Genomic DNA, 19374 nt, shown 5'->3' with positions numbered 1-19374 from the left:
TCGTTTTTTTTGTCTGGCAGTGGCAGCAGATATGCAATCAAATTTCTAATTTGAGGCTGTATTACCTCGATTCTGGCACCCAACATCACAACAAGATGATATTTTAAGCTCCTTATGTAGCCTAATCTGCGCTGGTTTGAATCGGCCGCCTCCCATTTCCCCTTTGTTTTGCTGCCTCCAGCTAGCGCTTTGACATCGCTGACCCTAGTTACCTGTGGTTGGCCTGGCCGTGCGTCACTCAGGAAACAACAGGCCAATCAGAAGAGAAGCTCATGAATATTAATTAGACAGACCAAAATCGACCTGTTCTCAGCAGAGCTCCTGAGAAAGGAGCTGTAAAAATATATTGAGATGGTTTTTGGTACTTAGACCGCAAATATATATTCTTAAGACGCTGCTGACACTGCCGTCGAGCTAGGTGGGCGTGGCTTCAGCAACCAGCTCCCGCCTTTTTGCCCATTTTCGATTATCCGGGAGTGACGTGCTGCCAAGATGGCGACGGCCCGCTCCGCCCACTTTGAGCTTCAAAACCGCTCTTCAGAAAACTACGGGTGACATCACGGACACTACGTCCATGTTTTTATATAGTCTATAGGCACAACCAATCAAATCCATTTGCGAACAAATGATTCTAATGAGTCGGTTCTTTTTACTGAATTAAAATCGTACAGCGCAACCAGTGTAGTCTGGTTTTCGAACAAATAACTACTGAATCGGTTCTTTTTAGTGACTCTAAACATAGGCTACAGTGCAACCACTGTAGTCCAACTCACGAACAAATTAATCAAATGACCTGTTATTTGTAGTGATTCAAACACATGCAGCGCAACCAGCCTGACTCACGAACGAAGGATTCTAATGAGCTGGTTCTTTCAAGTGAATCAAAACCATACAGCACAGCTAGTGCTGTTGGTCTCACAAAGAAATAATCTAATGAACGGATTTTAGTGACTCAAACGCATGTCAATTTCCCAAACAAATGACTGAATCGGTTATTTTAGTGAATCAAACACTTACAGCACAAAGGAAGTCTGCTTTCCAAACAAATGACTCTAATGAGCTGGTTCTTTTTAGTGAATCAAAAACATACAGCACAACCAGTCTAGCAAATAAATAATCTACTGAATGTTTTTTAGTCAATCAAACGCATGTAACACAACCAGTCAATTTCCCAAACAAATTATTCCAATGAGTCAGTCAGCGTAGTCCGTTTCACAAATGATTAGTCTAATGAACTGCATCTTTTTAGTGAATCAAAAACACATGCAGCGCAACCAGTGTAGTCTGTTTTCCAAATGAGATCAATTACTGTACTCTTACTGACTGGTTGTGCATTTGACAACATACAGTATACTTAAGGATAAATATGTTTGTTTGTTTATTGTTGTTAAATGTTAAAGCAAATTATTGGATTATTGATAATTCAGTGCACTTGCTGCCCACATGGCCTGCTAATTTGCTAATATGGCCATGTTAAAATGTGCAGTTTATGTATTTCTAAAAAATACAGAGTATTAAAAGTAATTCAACTTTTAAATAAGCACTTCAAGATTCCTGCGCTTTGTTCCATTTGAACACACAAAAATTTAGCATGCAGTGTAAATGGCACCTCAAATTTGTATCACAAGCATATACAACCACAGCACAATGTCAGCATAAATAGCATCCGAGTCTATGATTATTGCTCTGCAATTAAATGTAAAGCAATCACGTGGATGTTGAGAACCATCACATCACAGGCAGTTTATTTTTAACGGGCCTACTTGATTAATCGCAGTAGATTCTAGAAGTCTCTAGGAAGGCTGCTTCTGACCCACAAAAATAATTCCAGCCCCCCTCTTTTCCCAAGTTTTATGGTGCTCGTATTAAAAAGTCATGAGAAGACTTGCTAAAAATGCATTCGGCCACATCAAATTAGCCCAATTAATGCTGGAAGTTCAGGAGCATGCATGTGTTCCAGCGTGCATCACTGCATTCTGTATCGCTTGTGTTCTCTCTTCTTCTAGACCCTGATCATAGCCCACCGCTGGGATTCAGCAGCAGTTGAAAAGACGTGCAGTGGCACCTATACTGTAAGTGTTTGGACACATAAGCTGTAGTTAAAAATGCATGAATGTCTTTGCATTGCATAATTCAATATCAAAACAAGTGGCATTTATTTTAAAGCTATCGTTAACATTTCACATAAAGACATTTGTTAGGTTTTAAAGGGTGAAAAAGAAGTACAATTTAGCATAGTTTTAAAAAGTGTAATTAGGTACTTTAAAAGAATATACTTTAGTGTGAACTGGATATGTTTTCAGGCATTGAATTGTATGTTAATTGCGGTGTTAATTTAGCATTACATCACTTTCTCACCAGGGGGTCCTTTGTAGTGAATGTGTGCTGTCAGAATGAGAGTCCAAACAGCTGATAAAAACATCACAATAATCCATATGTAATCCACATGACTCCAGTCCAGCAATTAACATCTTGCGAATCCATGATATTTATTTCTCCAATGAAAAGTCGTCTCGTCTGAATTAGGAGAGAAATACGCATGGATCTGTTCTGTCTAAAATATCTAGTAAACTAGTTTTGGCCAGACTATAAGGGAGCATTGCATGTAGCCTTCGCAGAACAGGAAATCCCATGATACTTTGATATGAGCTGAGAGAACAAAATAACAAAAACCAAAGCTAGGATGGCAGACAATGGATTATTTTACCTAATATTTATCTGTATGCTTAGTATTTTGTCATTAGCTTAGCAACATGCAAACTCCACTGAAATCAAATGTGTGCAGAGTTGCCCCTGTAGAACATTTTAAAGGTTTTGAAACGGAGTTCAAACACATTTTGACATGTTCTGGTTGTCAAATGATTGTGAAGCCTGAGGGAAAACACAAACAATCATCTTGAGATCAGAAAGTCACTGCAAAAATGGCTCAGACATGTGAAGTCAGTTGTGAAAGGTCTTGCAGCATTTGTTTACAAATGCCACTCATACATTTTTAACTAACTTTACTCTAAACCTCTGACTTCAGTGTCCAGATACTTTTGGGGGCCACAGTATTTTGAAGTGGTTGCTTCAGTATTCAAGCCGTATTTTTAGATCATGTTTACCCAGCAGATCAGAAAACACTGAACATCTTTGATCAAAATATGTCTCTTCCTCTGACATTTTGATAGACAGACTAAGTTGGAAATGTTTGACTGAGTAACTGTTATTTTAGATTTAATCTCAAAATAAAACAAAAAGAGATTTGTTTGTGCAGGTGTGTGTGTGTATGTATATATATATATATATATATATATATATATATATATATTACTCATTAGAGTTTAAAGCTGTTTAACAACTGTTCATTAAATGTGATGATATACAGAAAAACAAAAGTCGCATGTGTGGGAATACCATTAATCACACATATGTAATCATTGATAACATTTGCTGTAGCTGAATCTGGCTCATTAACTCTCCAAGGATGGTGAGCACAGAGGCCCAAACAGATGTTTACCAAAGCATGCTTTCCAAACTCTTCAACCTTTCCTTTCCTCTGTACTTCGACTTCAAAGCTCGGAGGGGGCAAGCACCCACACATTTGCATATATTTGCATACCTGAAGGAGCATGTTAATTTGAGGCAGCTGTTGGTGTAAGTGAGTAAAATTACGGAGAGGAGGGAGGACTTCAAGACCTGTTGCTGGAGACTAATGAATGTCTGTTCCCCTGTCAAGGGACAAGAGACCACTTCAGATGGAAATTCACATTTTTTAGACGTGATTTAGTGGCAGCTTGCAGAAGTACATAACAGGGTCTCTTCACAAATAGGGCAGATTTTTGTAGTGAGAGTTACTAGATATAAATTATGCAAATATGTATATAAATTATATATATATTTTTGATTGCATAATATATGTATGTGTGCTGTGCATATTTATATATATATATATATATATATATATATATATATATAAAAATACACACACATACAGTATATATTTCAGAAAAATAGGTTATGCTTATATATTAAAGATATTTATTTATAAAATAAATTATATGAATAGAAATATAGACATGTAAATATTCTCAAAATATATACTGTATGTGTGTGTATTTATATATATACATAATAAATATACACAGAACACACATACAGTGCCGTGAGAAAGTATTCATACCCCTTCATTTATTTATTTATTTTTTTCATTTTATGTTGCTGCCTTATGAGCAACTTCTTTAAATTACTTTTTTCCACATTAATCTATACTCCATACACCATACTGACAAAGCAAAAACAGAATTGTATCAACTTCGTAAATTTATAAAAAATAAAAAACTGAAATAAGTACATTGCATAAGTATTCATACCTAAATACTAAATATTTAGCTGAAGCACCTTTGCAGCCTCAAGTCTTTTTTTGTTTGATGCGACAAGCTTTGCTCATCAGCACTTTGCAATTATCTGCCCTTCTCTTCACCTCCCAAGCTCTGTCAGGTTGAATGGGGGCAGATGCACATTTTCAGGTTTCTCCAGAAATATTTGTTTGGGTTCAAGCTCAGGCTCTGGCTGGGCCACTCAAGGACATTCACAGAGTTGTCTATAAGCCACTCTTGCTGTGTGTTTAGGTCCATTGTCCTGTTGGAAGGTGAACCTTCTGCCCAGTCTGAGGTTCTGAATGCTCTGGACTGGGTTTTCATTAAGGCTATCTCAATATTTTGCTGCATTGAGTGTTTCTTCTACACTAACGAGTCCCTCAGTCCCTGCCACTGAAAAACACTTTACTTTTGGGATGGTACTCTGCAGGTGATGAGCGGAGCTGGTTTCCTTCAAACATGATGCTTAGAATTGAGGTTCATCAGACCAGAGAATCCTGTTTCTCAGAGTCTGAGGGTCCTTTAGGTGCTTTTTTGTATATTCCAAGTGTGTTTTCATGTGTCTTCACTGAAGAGAGGATTGATTATTGCCACACCGCCATAAAGACTGTATCGGTGGAGTGTTGCAGTGACGTTTGTCCTTCTGTAGGTTTCTCCTATCTCCACATATAATCATGGAGCTCAACTAGAGTGACTATCAGGTTATTGGTCACCATGCTAACCAAAGCCCTTCTCCATCAGTTGCTCAGTTTGGCCAGGAGGCCAGCTCTAGGAAGAGTCCTGGTTGTTTTAAACTTCTTCCATTAAGGGTAACAGAGACTACATGCTTCTGTGAACCTTCAGTGAAGGAGAATTTTTTTCTGAAATCTTCCACAGATGTGTGGCTTGATGCAAACCTGTTTCTGAGCTCTACTGGCATTTCTTTTGACTTCAGGGCTTGGTTTTTGCTCTGATATGCATTATCAGCTGTTAGACCTTTTATTAAGATGTGTGTGCCTTTCCGAATCATACCCATTCAATTGAATTTGCCACAGGTTAACTTCACTCGAAGTGTAGTAACATCTACAAACAATATGAATGCTCCTGAGCTAAGTTTCAACTGTTTCCAGATAAGGGTATGAATACTTATGCAATGGAATCATTTTAGATTTGATTTTTAATAAATTTGCAAAGATGTTAAAAACCAGTTTTTTTGCTTGACAATTATGGTGTATGGAGTGTAGATTTTTGTGGGAAAAAAAAATAATTTAAAGCAGTTTAGCATAAGGCAGCAACAAAACGTGAAAAAAATTAAGGGGTATGAATACATTCGCAAGGCACAGTATATTATGCAAACAAAAACTTTTATATATATATATATATAAGTATAGAATATATATGTATAGTAATAATAACATAGTATACCATATACATAATATACATAGTTATAAACAATAACTATAATTAAACATATAACAATAACAAAACTATAAGAATCAATATTAATATATATATATATGAATATGTATATAAATATGCATATAATTAAGATACATAGTCATAAATAATGAGAAACACACATACACACTTTTTTGCATTTAATAAAATTATTACTTGTATATTTTGTGTAAACTGGCAACAAACCACAGTTTTGTTTCTCTCAGAGGTCGATATTAAACAGACAAAGAAAATATTGCTCCATAAACTCATCCAGAAGAACATTCACAGCTTGCTCTTCGTTTAATTGTGCCTCATAAACTAAAAAGCCTGGTGTAGTGGATCTCATAAAAAAGGCAGTAATTACACTTATGAAAATGGCAGTTTTCCTACAAGACCTTCTTCATTGTCCAGTGTCCATCTTCAGAAAATACAATCGATTTTGCACACTTCTATATTTAAAGGGTATTTAAACATAAAGAGATTAGCGCCTGACGCTTTCACATCTGTGCATCCTCCAATACATTCTCGCCACATTTTCCTATCTAATTTTTCTTGTGACTAATACCACTTGCCTACGAGTGCTTATGGATAATCACAGTTGGCAGCCTCGGCTGTGTAGTGGATAATCTTTTTAGCTCTTTTCTTGTTCTTGTTCAATTTGTAGGAGTGCTGTGGATCCAAACCAGCCAACAAGCCAGCCAGTATTTGCAGAGATGTTTTGTGAGGGCTTGTGGAAGCTTGGCTGGGTTTTATCATTTATCAATAAATGTAAATTATTAAAGTGTTTATGGCTTACTGACACTCAGTACGTTGCACCCGAGTCTGTGACATCAGTACAATGCTGCCAAGCACAGAATATGTTTTGTCAAGGCTTTTATGAAAGTATTTATTCATCCTGCTGATGCAACTTGGGATGATGTGCAGAGCAGATACTGCATCGTGCAAAGAAAAATATGGCTTATAATAATCAATAATATATCATCTGCTTTGAAAAACTGGCTACTTTATGAATCATGTTATGCATGTCTGTTTTGTTTTGTTTCTGGTTTATAATCTGTTTGTTTATTATTTATTTATGTCATTTTATATTGTGTAGACTTAAATGTTTGAAAAGACTTTATTATTATTACTACTACTACTGCTCATACTATGATTTCATTTTTTAATTTTATTAATTAATTTATGTATTTATTTATTTATTATAACTTGCTCTTCAGTGTTTGAAAATAGCTGATGATAATAATAATAATAATTATTATTATTATTATTATTTAGTTGTTCATTTATGTAATTTTATATTGTGTAAGATATTATTATTATTATTTAGTTGTTCATTTATGTAATTTTATTTTATATTGTGTAGACTTAAATGTTTGAAAAGACTTTATTATTATTACTACTACTACTGCTCATACTATGATTTCATTTTTTAATTTTATTAATTAATTTATGTATTTATTTATTTATTATAACTTGCTCTTCAGTGTTTGAAAATAGCTGATGATAATAATAATAATAATTATTATTATTATTATTATTTAGTTGTTCATTTATGTAATTTTATATTGTGTAAGATGTCCTTGAGTGTTTGAAAAGAGCCTTATTTATTTATTTGTCATTTTATATTGTGTAGATGACCTTAAATGTTTGAAAAATGTTAATAATAATAATACTAATAATAATAACATTTATTTATAACATTTTATATTGTGTAGATTATGGAGGACGAAACCTGCAAAAACAATAAAAAAAATAAAAAAATAAATGTCTGTATAAATACACAAATTCTTGTTTAAATACATATAGAAATAATTAAACGTGTGATGAAAGTAGGCAAATAAATAAAATAAATTGGTGGACAAATGGAAAATGTTTAAGGAAATGCTAAACTCATCCTATTTATTTTCCTTTGATCACTCATTTATTTCTGAATGTAGTTCCACATTTATTTTTCCTCTGCACAACATGCTAATGAGAGGGTGTCAACCATGGACTTGGTCGGGGTCATGTCATAGCGGGGTGGCGCGGCTTTCCCGCTGACAGGAAATGCATGGTGTTAATCCAGTATGGCCTACGTAAAGTCACTTTTTCCGTTTAACAGAGCAAGATACATGAGCTGTATTGTCCGTACAGTAGCTGTGACTTTACAAACGACCCAAAGAAATGGTCGTTTCCTGACGTCATTTTTTGTAACCCGATTGAGTCTCCAGCTAGAGACAACTAATATCAGCATCCCATGGTCATCGTGAGATGACTGGTATGAAGAGGTTTAATCGAGGAACAGACCGTTTTTTTCGACCTACTCTTGCATAATTGACACCCTCTCATTAGCATGTTGCGCAGAGGGGGAAAAAAGTGGAACTACATTCAGAAATAAATGAGTGATCAAAGGAAAATAGTTAGGATGAGTTTAGCATTTCCTTAAACATTTTCCATTTGCCCACCAATTTATATTATTTATTTGCCTACTTTCATCACATATATAATTATTTATGTATTTAAACAAGAATATGTGTATTTATGCACACATTTATTTATTTATTTGTGTATTTACTGTTTTTGCAGGTTTCGTCCTCCATAGTAGATGACATTAAATGTTTGAAAAAATTCATATTATTATTATTAATACTACTCAAACTACGAATTAATTTGATATTTTATAACATGGCCTTTGGTGTTAGAAAAAAGCCAGGGATTTATGTATTTGTTTGTTTGTTTCATACTTTTATTGTGTAAGGTGTCCTTCAGTGTTTGAAAATAGCTGTTATAATAATAATAATAATAGTAACTATTATTATTGTTATTATTATTTAGTTATTCATGTCATTTTATATTGTGTAAGATGTCCTTGAGTGTTTGAAAAGAGCCTTATTTATTTATTTATTTAGTGTTTGAAAATATTATTTGTTTGTTTGTGTTTTTTTTGTATTTGTTCATACTTGTGTAAGGTGCCCTTCAGTGTTTGAAAATAGTCGATGATGATGATGATAATAATAATAATAATAGTTATTATATTTGAATTTACATTGTATGTTCTTTGAAAAAAATATTTATTTGCCATTTTATATTTATTTACTTATGTAATTTTGTATTTTGTAAGGTGTCCTTAAATATTTGAAAAAAAATATGTATTTATTTATTTGTCATTTTATATTGCGTGAAGTGTCCTTGACTGTCTTGAAAAGAGGCAAGTAATACTATTTTTTGGTTTATTATTATTATTATTATTATTGTCATTTACAAGAAATACACAGGTCTAAACATGACATGAAAAGGAACTAGTTGGTTGTTTTATGCTTGGTGTCAGTCAGGTCAAAAAACACCTGCAGTGGACCAATCTTAAAGCTCAAATCGATGTACGCTTAGAATAATACCAAAAATGTTTACTTCAGGTAAATGCAGTATGATATCTGTGGCCCAATATTTTGTGCTCTAATATTCCAGTTTTTGTCCAATTCCCAGCGCTGCCAAAAACAATATCAAGAAAAACAGCTATTGGACATGCATAATATTTCTGACAACATAGAAATGGTTTTGTTTTCCCTCCGATGGAACATGGCAGACTTAAAATCAGTCACAGAAATGTCATACGGCACAGAGGAACCGCAAGCACGGGTCAGGTAATTTCATGGAGCGCATTTTCACAGCATATCAAAAATTCATGAACCAACAATATATATTGGCAAAATGCACCCTGCAGAGGATACCAATGACGTAGCATCTCTAGAGTCATGTGTGCTTACATTTCGAAGCATGCTGCAGTATAAATGTTGTTTATTAATATCAGTCTAACAGACATTCTAAATTTCCCCTCGGGGGTCAATAAAGTGACTTTCTAAACAAATCCAGTCTCATTGGGTGAGCCAAATTCAAAGGCATTTGTATAAAATGACCGATATGCGCATGCATGGCCGCACCTCGATTGGATTTTATATTAATATTCCAAAGCTGCTACAAACCATTAGTCTCGCGAAAAATATATGCAGGTCACATTTCTACCCAAAATCCAAAGCAGAAAAACTTTTTTAAATCAGATATTTCTTGCATAATAAAATAAGCCTGTTTTTCCATTGTGACAGTTAAGGGCATCTTCTCCCTAAATTCTCATAACATCAGTGTATTTTCAAGGGTACGTACAGTATGTATGTATTTATTATAAATTCATATTTATATAGAATTTTATATCATTATATTTAAATATTGTATTATATACATTTTCATGAATTACAGAAGTGAAAATTTAAGATGAAAATGTACACTAAATACAACTATTACTAATAATAATCCTAAAGGGCTTAATTTCCTTTATATGTAAGTATAATTAAAAAAAAAAAAAATTCTACATAAAACACACACACAGATTTTAAAATGTAATGATGTTGATGATGATAATAATGAGGAGGAAGATTCAAAAATAATTATTATATAATTATTAAATTAAAAAAATAAAAACAAAATACATTTACAAATGTTATAACATTTTAAATTAATATGCTTAATAAAATAAAAATTAAATATTGTATATTTTGTCATTGTTGTATTAGTTTTTTATTATAAATGCATATTTATATAGGATTTTATATCATTATAATAAATACATACATATGTGTGTGTACTGTTTATATTTATTATGTATATATAAATACACACACACAAGCATGTAAGGAAAATATGTTGTTTATATATATTACATATAAATATATATAAAATATAAGAATATAAATATATAAAATGTAAATACATGTAAAAAAAAATACTAAAACATAATACTTTTACAAATGTTATAAAATGTTTAATTAATAATAATAAATATAATTTTATATTTTTGAAATGTATTTACACACAATTATATATATATATATTTTGTGTGTGTGTGTGTGAAAAACACAATATTTGAATAATTTTATACAATTAAAACATTTTATTGTTGTTGTTTTAATTTTTGTATAAAATATTTCTAAAATAGTTCTGTAATAAATTGTTTAAATTATTAATTAGTATATTTTATTTATATTTATTATATTGTGTAGATTATTAAAGGGGTCATATGATGCTGCTAAAAAGAACATTATTTGGTGTAATGAAATGTGTTTATGCGGTTTAAGGTTAAAAAAACATTATTTTCCACATACTGTCGGCGTGACGAAGCGAGGTGTGCTCTGATTGGCCAGCTATCCAGTGCGTTGTGATTGGCCGAATTCCTCAAGCGTGTGACGGAAATGTTACGTCCCTTACCATTCTGTGATGCCTGCGGCAACCACATGTGACGACCCCGGGCTGGACTCCACGGTGATAGCCGATCCGGCGATCCACAGCGCAAAGTTGTAGTATTTCCTCAGCGACCAGCACGGATCAGCTCTAGGCATGGAGGAGCGATATCGTCCTCTTTTGGATGACCAAACAAAGTAGTTTCGCTTTCACAACGAAACACACAGCTCTTCACGACATGGCGGCGGCAACAACAATACAACAGTGAGAATAAAAGTTACGCCTTCTTTCTTTGCGTGAACATTTGGGCAGCGTTATGCAAATCTTCCCACATAGTGACGTAGACATGTGGGGGTGTGTTAGACCGAGCCGTTTTTGGTAGGTGTGGCTGACTCTCAACTTTTATAAAGAATATCTCTTTGGATTTGAGACTTTAGTCTTTGCAACTTTACAGATCTTCTTTATGCACCAAGAGCTTGTAACACTCCAAAGAGAAAGGAAAAATTGAAATCGCATCATATGACACCTTTAAGTATTATTAATAAATTATTAAATTGTGTAAATAATTAATTTCATTGTATGCAAAGAAAAATAAAAGGAAATAGAATATATACATACATACAGTTACACTTTATTTTAAGGTGTCCTTACAGTGTAATTATACATTAAAGTACTGAGTAATATTAATTAACTACATACTATGGGGTTAGGGTTAGGTTTAGGGTTAGTTGCATGCAATTCTGCATAATTAATTATTATTATAAGTACATGTAACCTGTATAACAAGGACACCTTAAAATAAAGTGTTACCACCTTCACATAATATAATTTTCATGTTTAAAATTTGTGCGTTTAATATTGTATCCAGTATATTCAGACGAATATGATGGAGACAATTGATCTAGATCTTTTTCGACCTTTCTTTCACCTCTGATGCTCCTCGATACGGTTCGAGTCCACGTCATCATTTAGCACAATTTCTCAACCACACGATTTTAATTTCTAATGCACTCCCACTGACATTATGCGATGCAAATTGAATTAAATCCTGTCTTCCCATGCATCCCGTTCTGGCCTTCAGGGCAATTGATTCCGTTCTCTAATTCGAGGAAGTGGGAGGGGTTCTTTGGCTTTGACGAAGCCTCTTGGTGCTACTTTCCGTATTGACAACCCATAGATGCATGTCCTCGGGACCGCGCACTTGTAATGCGTTTCAACAAGATCCATATCCAATCCAATTAACAACATCAGCAGTGACTGAATTACACTCATAAATGTGTAAATGTCTTAATATCACTAATAAATTATCGCCAGGGTGCAGGATATCATGAATATGCAACATCCGTTGTGCATCCAAGATTGGAAGCGCGATACTCGGAGAGGTCGTGCACACAAATTTGAATAATTCATGAACGCGCATTGCTGCGCAAAAAGAAGCCTTTTGTTCAACAAAAGTACAAATATCAAAATCTTTACACGCAATACGTGATGTAACGCCTGACCCTAAGATCAAGGGACTATCAGAGATCAACTGACAGGAGAAAAAAAAACACTAAGGCCTTAGAAGTTGAAAAAAAAAATCAAACCATTGTTCTGAAACGCATTAATAAGTGTAAGCCTCGTGTCTAAGTGAAATATCCACATGATGGTTTGGATAAAGAGGTAGTTTAGCAACAGTAGATCAATCAATTTTTATGCAGGCAGCTGAATTCCCACCAGGTTTCCATACACTCCGGGTGATAAAAGAAAAAGCTTCTGTTGCAGGATGCCATGTGGAGTTCAATGATATTAAAGCATGCATAAAACTACAGAATAAATTATTATTAAATTAGCTATGTAAATCAGTCACTGAATCACTTTATTGCAATTCAAAACATCCATTCAATGCGGAAGAAAAACGATATTGCACGTAATGTCACGTAAAAAAAAAATGCATTTAAAGGCTGAAAAATGTCAACAAAAAATAAAATAAAAATACCACCCAAAAGTTCACTTTGTTTAACTAGTTATATGAATGCATGTACAGTGTCATGAAGGTTTAGTCACATTTGTTTGAGCTGTAGACGAAGTCTTCGCTGTCATGGATGCTGAACCAATATCAGATTTCTTCTCTTGGGTTGTGGACTTGGATGAAGGACCAGCATCTGTAGACAGTAGAATAAAATACTGTATATGTGTGTATTTTAGTGCTGTCAAACGATTCATCGCGATTAATCGCATTCAAAATAAAAGTTTTTTGTTTACATAATATATGTGTGTGTACTGTTTATATTTATTATGTATATATAAATACACACACATGCATGTATGTAAGGAAAATATGTTGTGTTTATATATTAAATATAATATAAAATATAAGAATATAAACATATAAATGTAAATACATGTAAATATTTTTTAAATATATACATGCATGTGTGTGTATTTATATATACATAATAAATATACACAGTACACACACATATATTATGTAAACAAAAACTTTTATTTTGGATGTGATTAATCGCGATTAATCATTTGAATATTTACAGTATTAGATGTTAGATACAATGTTAAAGGTGAATTGTGTCATTTGTACACAATTGCGTATAATGCATGTTGTCTTAAAGGGGTTATATGATGAAATTTCAAGTTTTCCTTTGTCTTTGGAGTGTTACAAGCTGTTCATGCATAGATAAGATCCGTAAAGTTGCAAAAATGTAAGTTTCAAACCCAAAGAGATATTCTTTATAAAAGTTAAGACTCGTCCACCCCTCCTAAAACACCTCATTCAAACACGCCCCCACATGTCTACGTCACGATGTGGGAAGATTTGCATAACACCACCCAAATGTTCACGCAAAGAAGGAAGGCGTAACTTTTATTCTCGTTGTAGTATTGTTGCCGCCGCCGTCATTTCATGGAGATGCTGTTTTTCCAAATATGGTATAAGGGGCATTACATTTCCGCCACACACTTGAGGTATTCAGCCAATCACAATGCACTGAATAGCTGGCCAATCACAGCACACCTCGCTTTTCAGACCGATGAGCTTTGTAAAAATCGATGCGTTTTTAAAAAGTGGGGCATAGGGGAGAAACAATAATGTACGGTATATGGAAAATAATTTGTTTTGAACCTTAAACTACGTAAACACATTGCATTACACCAAATAATGTTCTTTTTAGCAACATCATATGACCCCTTTAACTTTGCTTAGTGCTACGTTTAACCTGCTATTCTAACATATCAGTAACAGATTAGCCTGTGAGATTAGCATATAGCCGACTAACCTGCTAGCTTAGCTTTCACTGACAAACAGGAACAATTGATAGTTTTCATGTGACGTCACACCCTTATAGGAACGCCCACCTGGAGGGCAAAACGAAGCTTTGCTCCACTGACCGACAATTATTTTTATGCAGATTGCATTAAGTAGTAATGTAGTAAAACCAGATATTAAAAGGCGAATTTCAGTAAACACCTTATTGATGTATATTTTGTACAGGCAAGCAGATGAACCCAGAATATAAACACAATGTGCAAAGTTTCACAATAAATGGTTTCCCATAGAAGACTATAAGGAAAACACTGAACCATTAAGCGGATTACGTTCATATTCCGGCCTCATCTGCTTGCCTATGTAAACTATGCATCATTAATATGATGATTACCATAGATGGTATAAAAACATGGACGTAGTGTCCGTGACGTCACCCGTAGTTTTCTGAAGAGAGTTTTTGAAGCTCAAAGTGGGCGGAGCAGGCCGTCGCCATCTTGGCAGCGCGTCACTCCCGGATAATCATAAATGGTTACTCAAGTGGCCACGCCCTTAATTATGCAGAACTTTAAGGCTTAATATAATTTAAACGTATGAGTTATAAAAAAAATTCACCCCCTCACAGTTGTCATGAAGGGCAAAATTAGCTATATAGACCAAAATCATTTTTGAATCAGGCCGTAAACGTTTTTTTCTGCTGTAAAGTTGGGCATTTTAACATGGGGGGTGTCTATGGGATTGACTCCCTCTAGCGGCCAGTTGATGAATTACAGTTTAAGTAACTTCCGTGTTGGCTTCACGAGAGTGAGCGGGAGGTTGCCGCTTGGTGATTACTGAATTTAATCTTTTAATATTACTGTTTTAAATGTATTAAGGCACTTCAACGTTTTGTCGCACTGATTAATGATTGAAATATTGCCGCGGGTGCTTAATATGGATTGCAAATGGCCAAAACTTGCATTTTGTTCACATACCTTTGTTTTATTCTTTTGAGAGGTGATCTAAATATTTGCGAATGGAAAAACAGATGGAAAATTGACAGGCTTGTGCTATGAAAGCTATGAATTGTTGTTGTTTTTTTCAGTTAGGTCACAAGATAACTGGTTCGATTAGGCTTATCTTTGCATTCTCTTATTAGATATTAACATATCACTAGCACATTAGCCTGTTAGCTTAGCTTTAAAAAAAAAAAACGTTTGGAAATTGGAAATAAATTTGGGATGCACAACGAATAAACTGAGCATATTTGAGGATGTATAAATGCTTAAAAGACGTTGAAATGGATAGTTGTCCTATCCGCTGCAAGGACCTCTATTGTAGGGTAGCAGTCACATGTCACAAACAGCTCAGGTGACTGGCTGAAAAAAGTTAGCATCCATGAAGAAAAGATAGCAGCATACAGGGTTCATACTTCCATCAGTTATGACCAAGCCAGCTGAGCATCTGCCATTGAGATGCTAATGTATACCTTTCTCCAGGTACGTTTGACCTTCTTTTAAGTCAAATCAATGACCAAAAACCGTTTAAAGACAGTCAATGATTATCTTTACCTTGTGAGGTCTGGTTTTCTAGTTGAGCCTCAGGTTGATCCACCCACAGTTTATGTTTTGGGTTGTTTGGGAACTGTTTGGTCAGTCCACAACTTAAACATCGCACAATAGTCTTACGTTGTCGCATCGGTCCTCCTTCAATATGAAGATTTAATATACATTGTTTATTTTAGATAGATAGATAGATAGATAGATAGATAGATAGATAGACTTACTTTTTTGTCGTACAGTTGATGGGACACCTGGTATTAGTCAAGTGCAGCATTTTTTGCAAATGGTTCTCTTTACTGATGGATCTCTGCAAGGAAACGAAGCTCCATCATTGATGTTTGTTTATTTAAAACCCACATTAATAAGGAGACACTAACTACTCACTGTCTGAGCACCAGTCGTTTGGAGATTTATGACCAAGCCAGCTGAGCATCTGCCATTGAGATGCTAATGTATACCTTTCTCCAGGTACGTTTGACCTTCTTTTAAGTCAAATCAATGACCAAAAACCGTTTAAAGACAGTCAATGATTATCTTTACCTTGTGAGGTCTGGTTTTCTAGTTGAGCCTCAGGTTGATCCACCCACAGTTTATGTTTTGGGTTGTTTGGGAACTGTTTGGTCAGTCCACAACTTAAACATCGCACAATAGTCTTACGTTGTCGCATCGGTCCTCCTTCAATATGAAGATTTAATATACATTGTTTATTTTAGATAGATAGATAGATAGATAGATAGATAGATAGATAGATAGATAGATAGATAGATAGACTTACTTTTTTGTCGTACAGTTGATGGGACACCTGGTATTAGTCAAGTGCAGCATTTTTTGCAAATGGTTCTCTTTACTGATGGATCTCTGCAAGGAAATGAAGCTCCATCATTGATGTTTGTTTATTTAAAACCCACATTAATAAGGAGACACTAACTACTCACTGTCTGAGCACCAGTCGTTTGGAGATGGTCTTCTGAGTGAGGCAGTAAAATCTTGCCAGTTCAGTATTCTCTGGATTTTGAGCCAAAACGCAGAGAGCAGCCTGGGATCCATCATCAGAAAACATCACGAGAAGGTTTGGAGATATAGAAATAAACAGATCTGACACACAAACTTACTAACCTGATAGACAAAGTTCAGATGTTGATATGCCTCTCTATCTTTTATATTTCCGGCCATGTTTCTCAAGGGATGTTTATCTGTCTTTGAAACTTCAAAGTGTGAACTTCTACTGCATGACAGACAGCATGCTTGTTTTATTCCTTCTGCTTCTGGGTAAAATCACTATATTTGCTATATATCGCCATCGCGTGGAGCAGCGATGTAATGTCATCTTCTTCATATCATCATCATAATAATAATTATAATTTATGCATTTAGCAGAGGCTTTTATCCGAAGCGACTTACAGTGCATTCAGGCTATAAATGTTTTACCAGTATGTGTGTTCCCTGGGAATCGAACCTACGACCTCTTGCGCTGCTAACGCAATGCTCTACCACTGAGAGTGTGTGAAATAACCATACTGCGCCTCCTAGCGGCATAACGCTTAATTCAGTTGCGTTTGTAGACTTGGAGTTCACATATAGCCGAATTAGTCCTTTATATTAGAAATGACAGCATGTACATATATGGAAAAAAAAAACATGGGAAAAAACACTTTCCCTTTCAAAATATAGCCTATAAGTATGTAGGCGTGTGTGTGTGTGGAAAATGTACAATATTGATATGCATGTGTTGCTAGGAGACAAAATCGAGTGGTTGCTTAAAACCTAATTGCATCCATTTTCAGACTGCCCTTTTTAATTAGGCTATTTATATAAAGGTTTTCAAACATTTTGTGTGGGGAAAATATTAAGTGGATATTGCTTCTGGAATTAGGTGTTTTTAAAAAGTGTCTAAAAATAAAAACAAAACTCATTATTTAAAAAAAAAAAAGTCTACTATGTGGAATAAAGTTCCACATATTAAGACACTATTCATGTTCGGTAAACTTTAAAACAGATTTATTTTATTTTACTTTTGTATCGTCCTAGAACTGTTACTTTAAAAAGAAAAAAAAATAACTTTGATTAATTATTATTATTATTATTTATTTATTTCAAGTTTTCAAAACGAATTGAATATTATCTAAAAGTATTAACTTTGACTTCAGGGTTTTTTTCTACCCACTATTAATGTTAGATTATTTTGAAATAAAGAAAACACTTTTTACTACCCCTTCCTGTCAAAAACTGTATATATATATATATATATATATATATACATATACATATAACTTTTACATTGTTACTTTAATGTGTATTAAAACATACACTTAAAATTATTTCTTCCTGTCAAAACCGTCATTGTAAATAATAAAATAATAATAATTTGTTTATCTATTTTAAGATTTTACATTGTTACACTGTCTATCAATCAATCTCTGCCAAAGGGAGGGGGGTCCGGAGTGGGTGTTGGGCGCACAAAACTGGCAGTCAGAAGTCTCTTTCTGCACACTGGGCGCACACACACACACACACACACACACACACACACTCACACTCACTGGGCCCTTCCTCACAAGTCTCCAGTCCAGTCTGTCAAATCACCCAGCATGTGAAGCCCCTGCGAGCCTGGAAAACGTTCTCTCTGGATACTTCATTAAGCGGCTTTAAATGTGCATCTCTTCCGGATAATACTTTTGACTTGTCTTGGGGGCTTTTCTCTTTCTCATACATTGGCTCAGAGGGCTTTCTGTGGACTGAGATGGTGCAATGCTCCGCAGGACAGCACCGCGTGTATGTTGCTTGTGGATCCTGCTCTCCAGTGTGTTAATATGGAGAGTTCACTGCGCCAGCGCGCAGAGCTGTCATGAGGTGAAAACCGCTTTCCAGCTGCGCCAAGTCGGTTCATTAAGATGGGTTCCGGAGACCGCGGCAACAGGTTCGTTTATAAATACTCGAGGGTTACTGTGAGAAGCAGTGTCTAATATAGCTAAACATGCATATTCTCCACACTATTTCAAACGGCCTTCTTATTCAGAGGTTAATTCTTTGTATATTGATTCACTCTGCACAATTATTGCCCAAGAAAAAAGTTACAGCAAACTAAACACACTGACCAATAGCGGGGCATGTTGTCCCTTTAAGTTGTTGTAAAGCTTAATTGCAGCTAAATTTAAGCTGTAACTATTACGGAAACGCAATTAACAATACCCGAAATGAATATACAAAACCTTACATTGTAATTAAGAATATAATGTTATATAACATTTCATACACGCGTGACAACAAATGCATGTGACCTTTTCGTCAAAATGTAGCTTATTTTGTATGTACCTTTGTGACTGACATTTTTGACCGTTTTAATCACCTTTTCCATTTAAATAGTCCTGTCATGAGGCAAATGATTTCTTAGGTCATGATAATATTTATACAGGAATTAGAAAGATATTGTTTAAAATAGTTTAGATGATGTGTAGTTAGTTAGACAAAAGAAGTGAAGTTAGTTAATGATCCAGAAAATATTTACATAGCCTATCAATTTATTAGTATTACTGTACATGTTTACATATAGGCCTACATTAGGCATAGCTATGTTGTACTATGTCAACTG

General features: G+C 34.4%; 1 protein-coding gene and 1 pseudogene across 2 annotated transcripts in view; one reads left to right on the top strand and one right to left on the bottom strand.

The window, feature by feature from the left end:
- Positions 1 to 12872: 12872 nt before the first annotated feature.
- On the bottom strand, positions 12873 to 17068 carry LOC107561908 (ribonuclease P protein subunit p21-like; annotated as a pseudogene).
- A 1222-nt stretch (positions 17069 to 18290) lies between these two features.
- The window catches only part of LOC107561907 (glypican-5-like), a 58075-nt gene continuing 56991 nt past the window's right edge, over positions 18291 to 19374 (top strand). For both annotated transcript variants that reach the window (XR_001605931.1, XM_016246444.1), the window contains exon 1: positions 18291 to 18702. Coding sequence is in view for 1 of the 2 variants with exons in the window: in XM_016246444.1 (XP_016101930.1) it covers positions 18534 to 18702 (169 nt within the window). In the remaining variant the exon portion in view is untranslated. The remainder of the gene's footprint in view (positions 18703 to 19374) is intronic.

This window comes from Sinocyclocheilus grahami, unplaced genomic scaffold (genome assembly GCF_001515645.1).
Source record: "Sinocyclocheilus grahami isolate Dianchi unplaced genomic scaffold, SAMN03320097.WGS_v1.1 scaffold798.1, whole genome shotgun sequence".
Taxonomy (NCBI): domain Eukaryota; kingdom Metazoa; phylum Chordata; class Actinopteri; order Cypriniformes; family Cyprinidae; genus Sinocyclocheilus; species Sinocyclocheilus grahami.
Note: the sequence above shows the minus strand (reverse complement) of the source record. Positions and strands in the feature narration are given on the sequence as shown.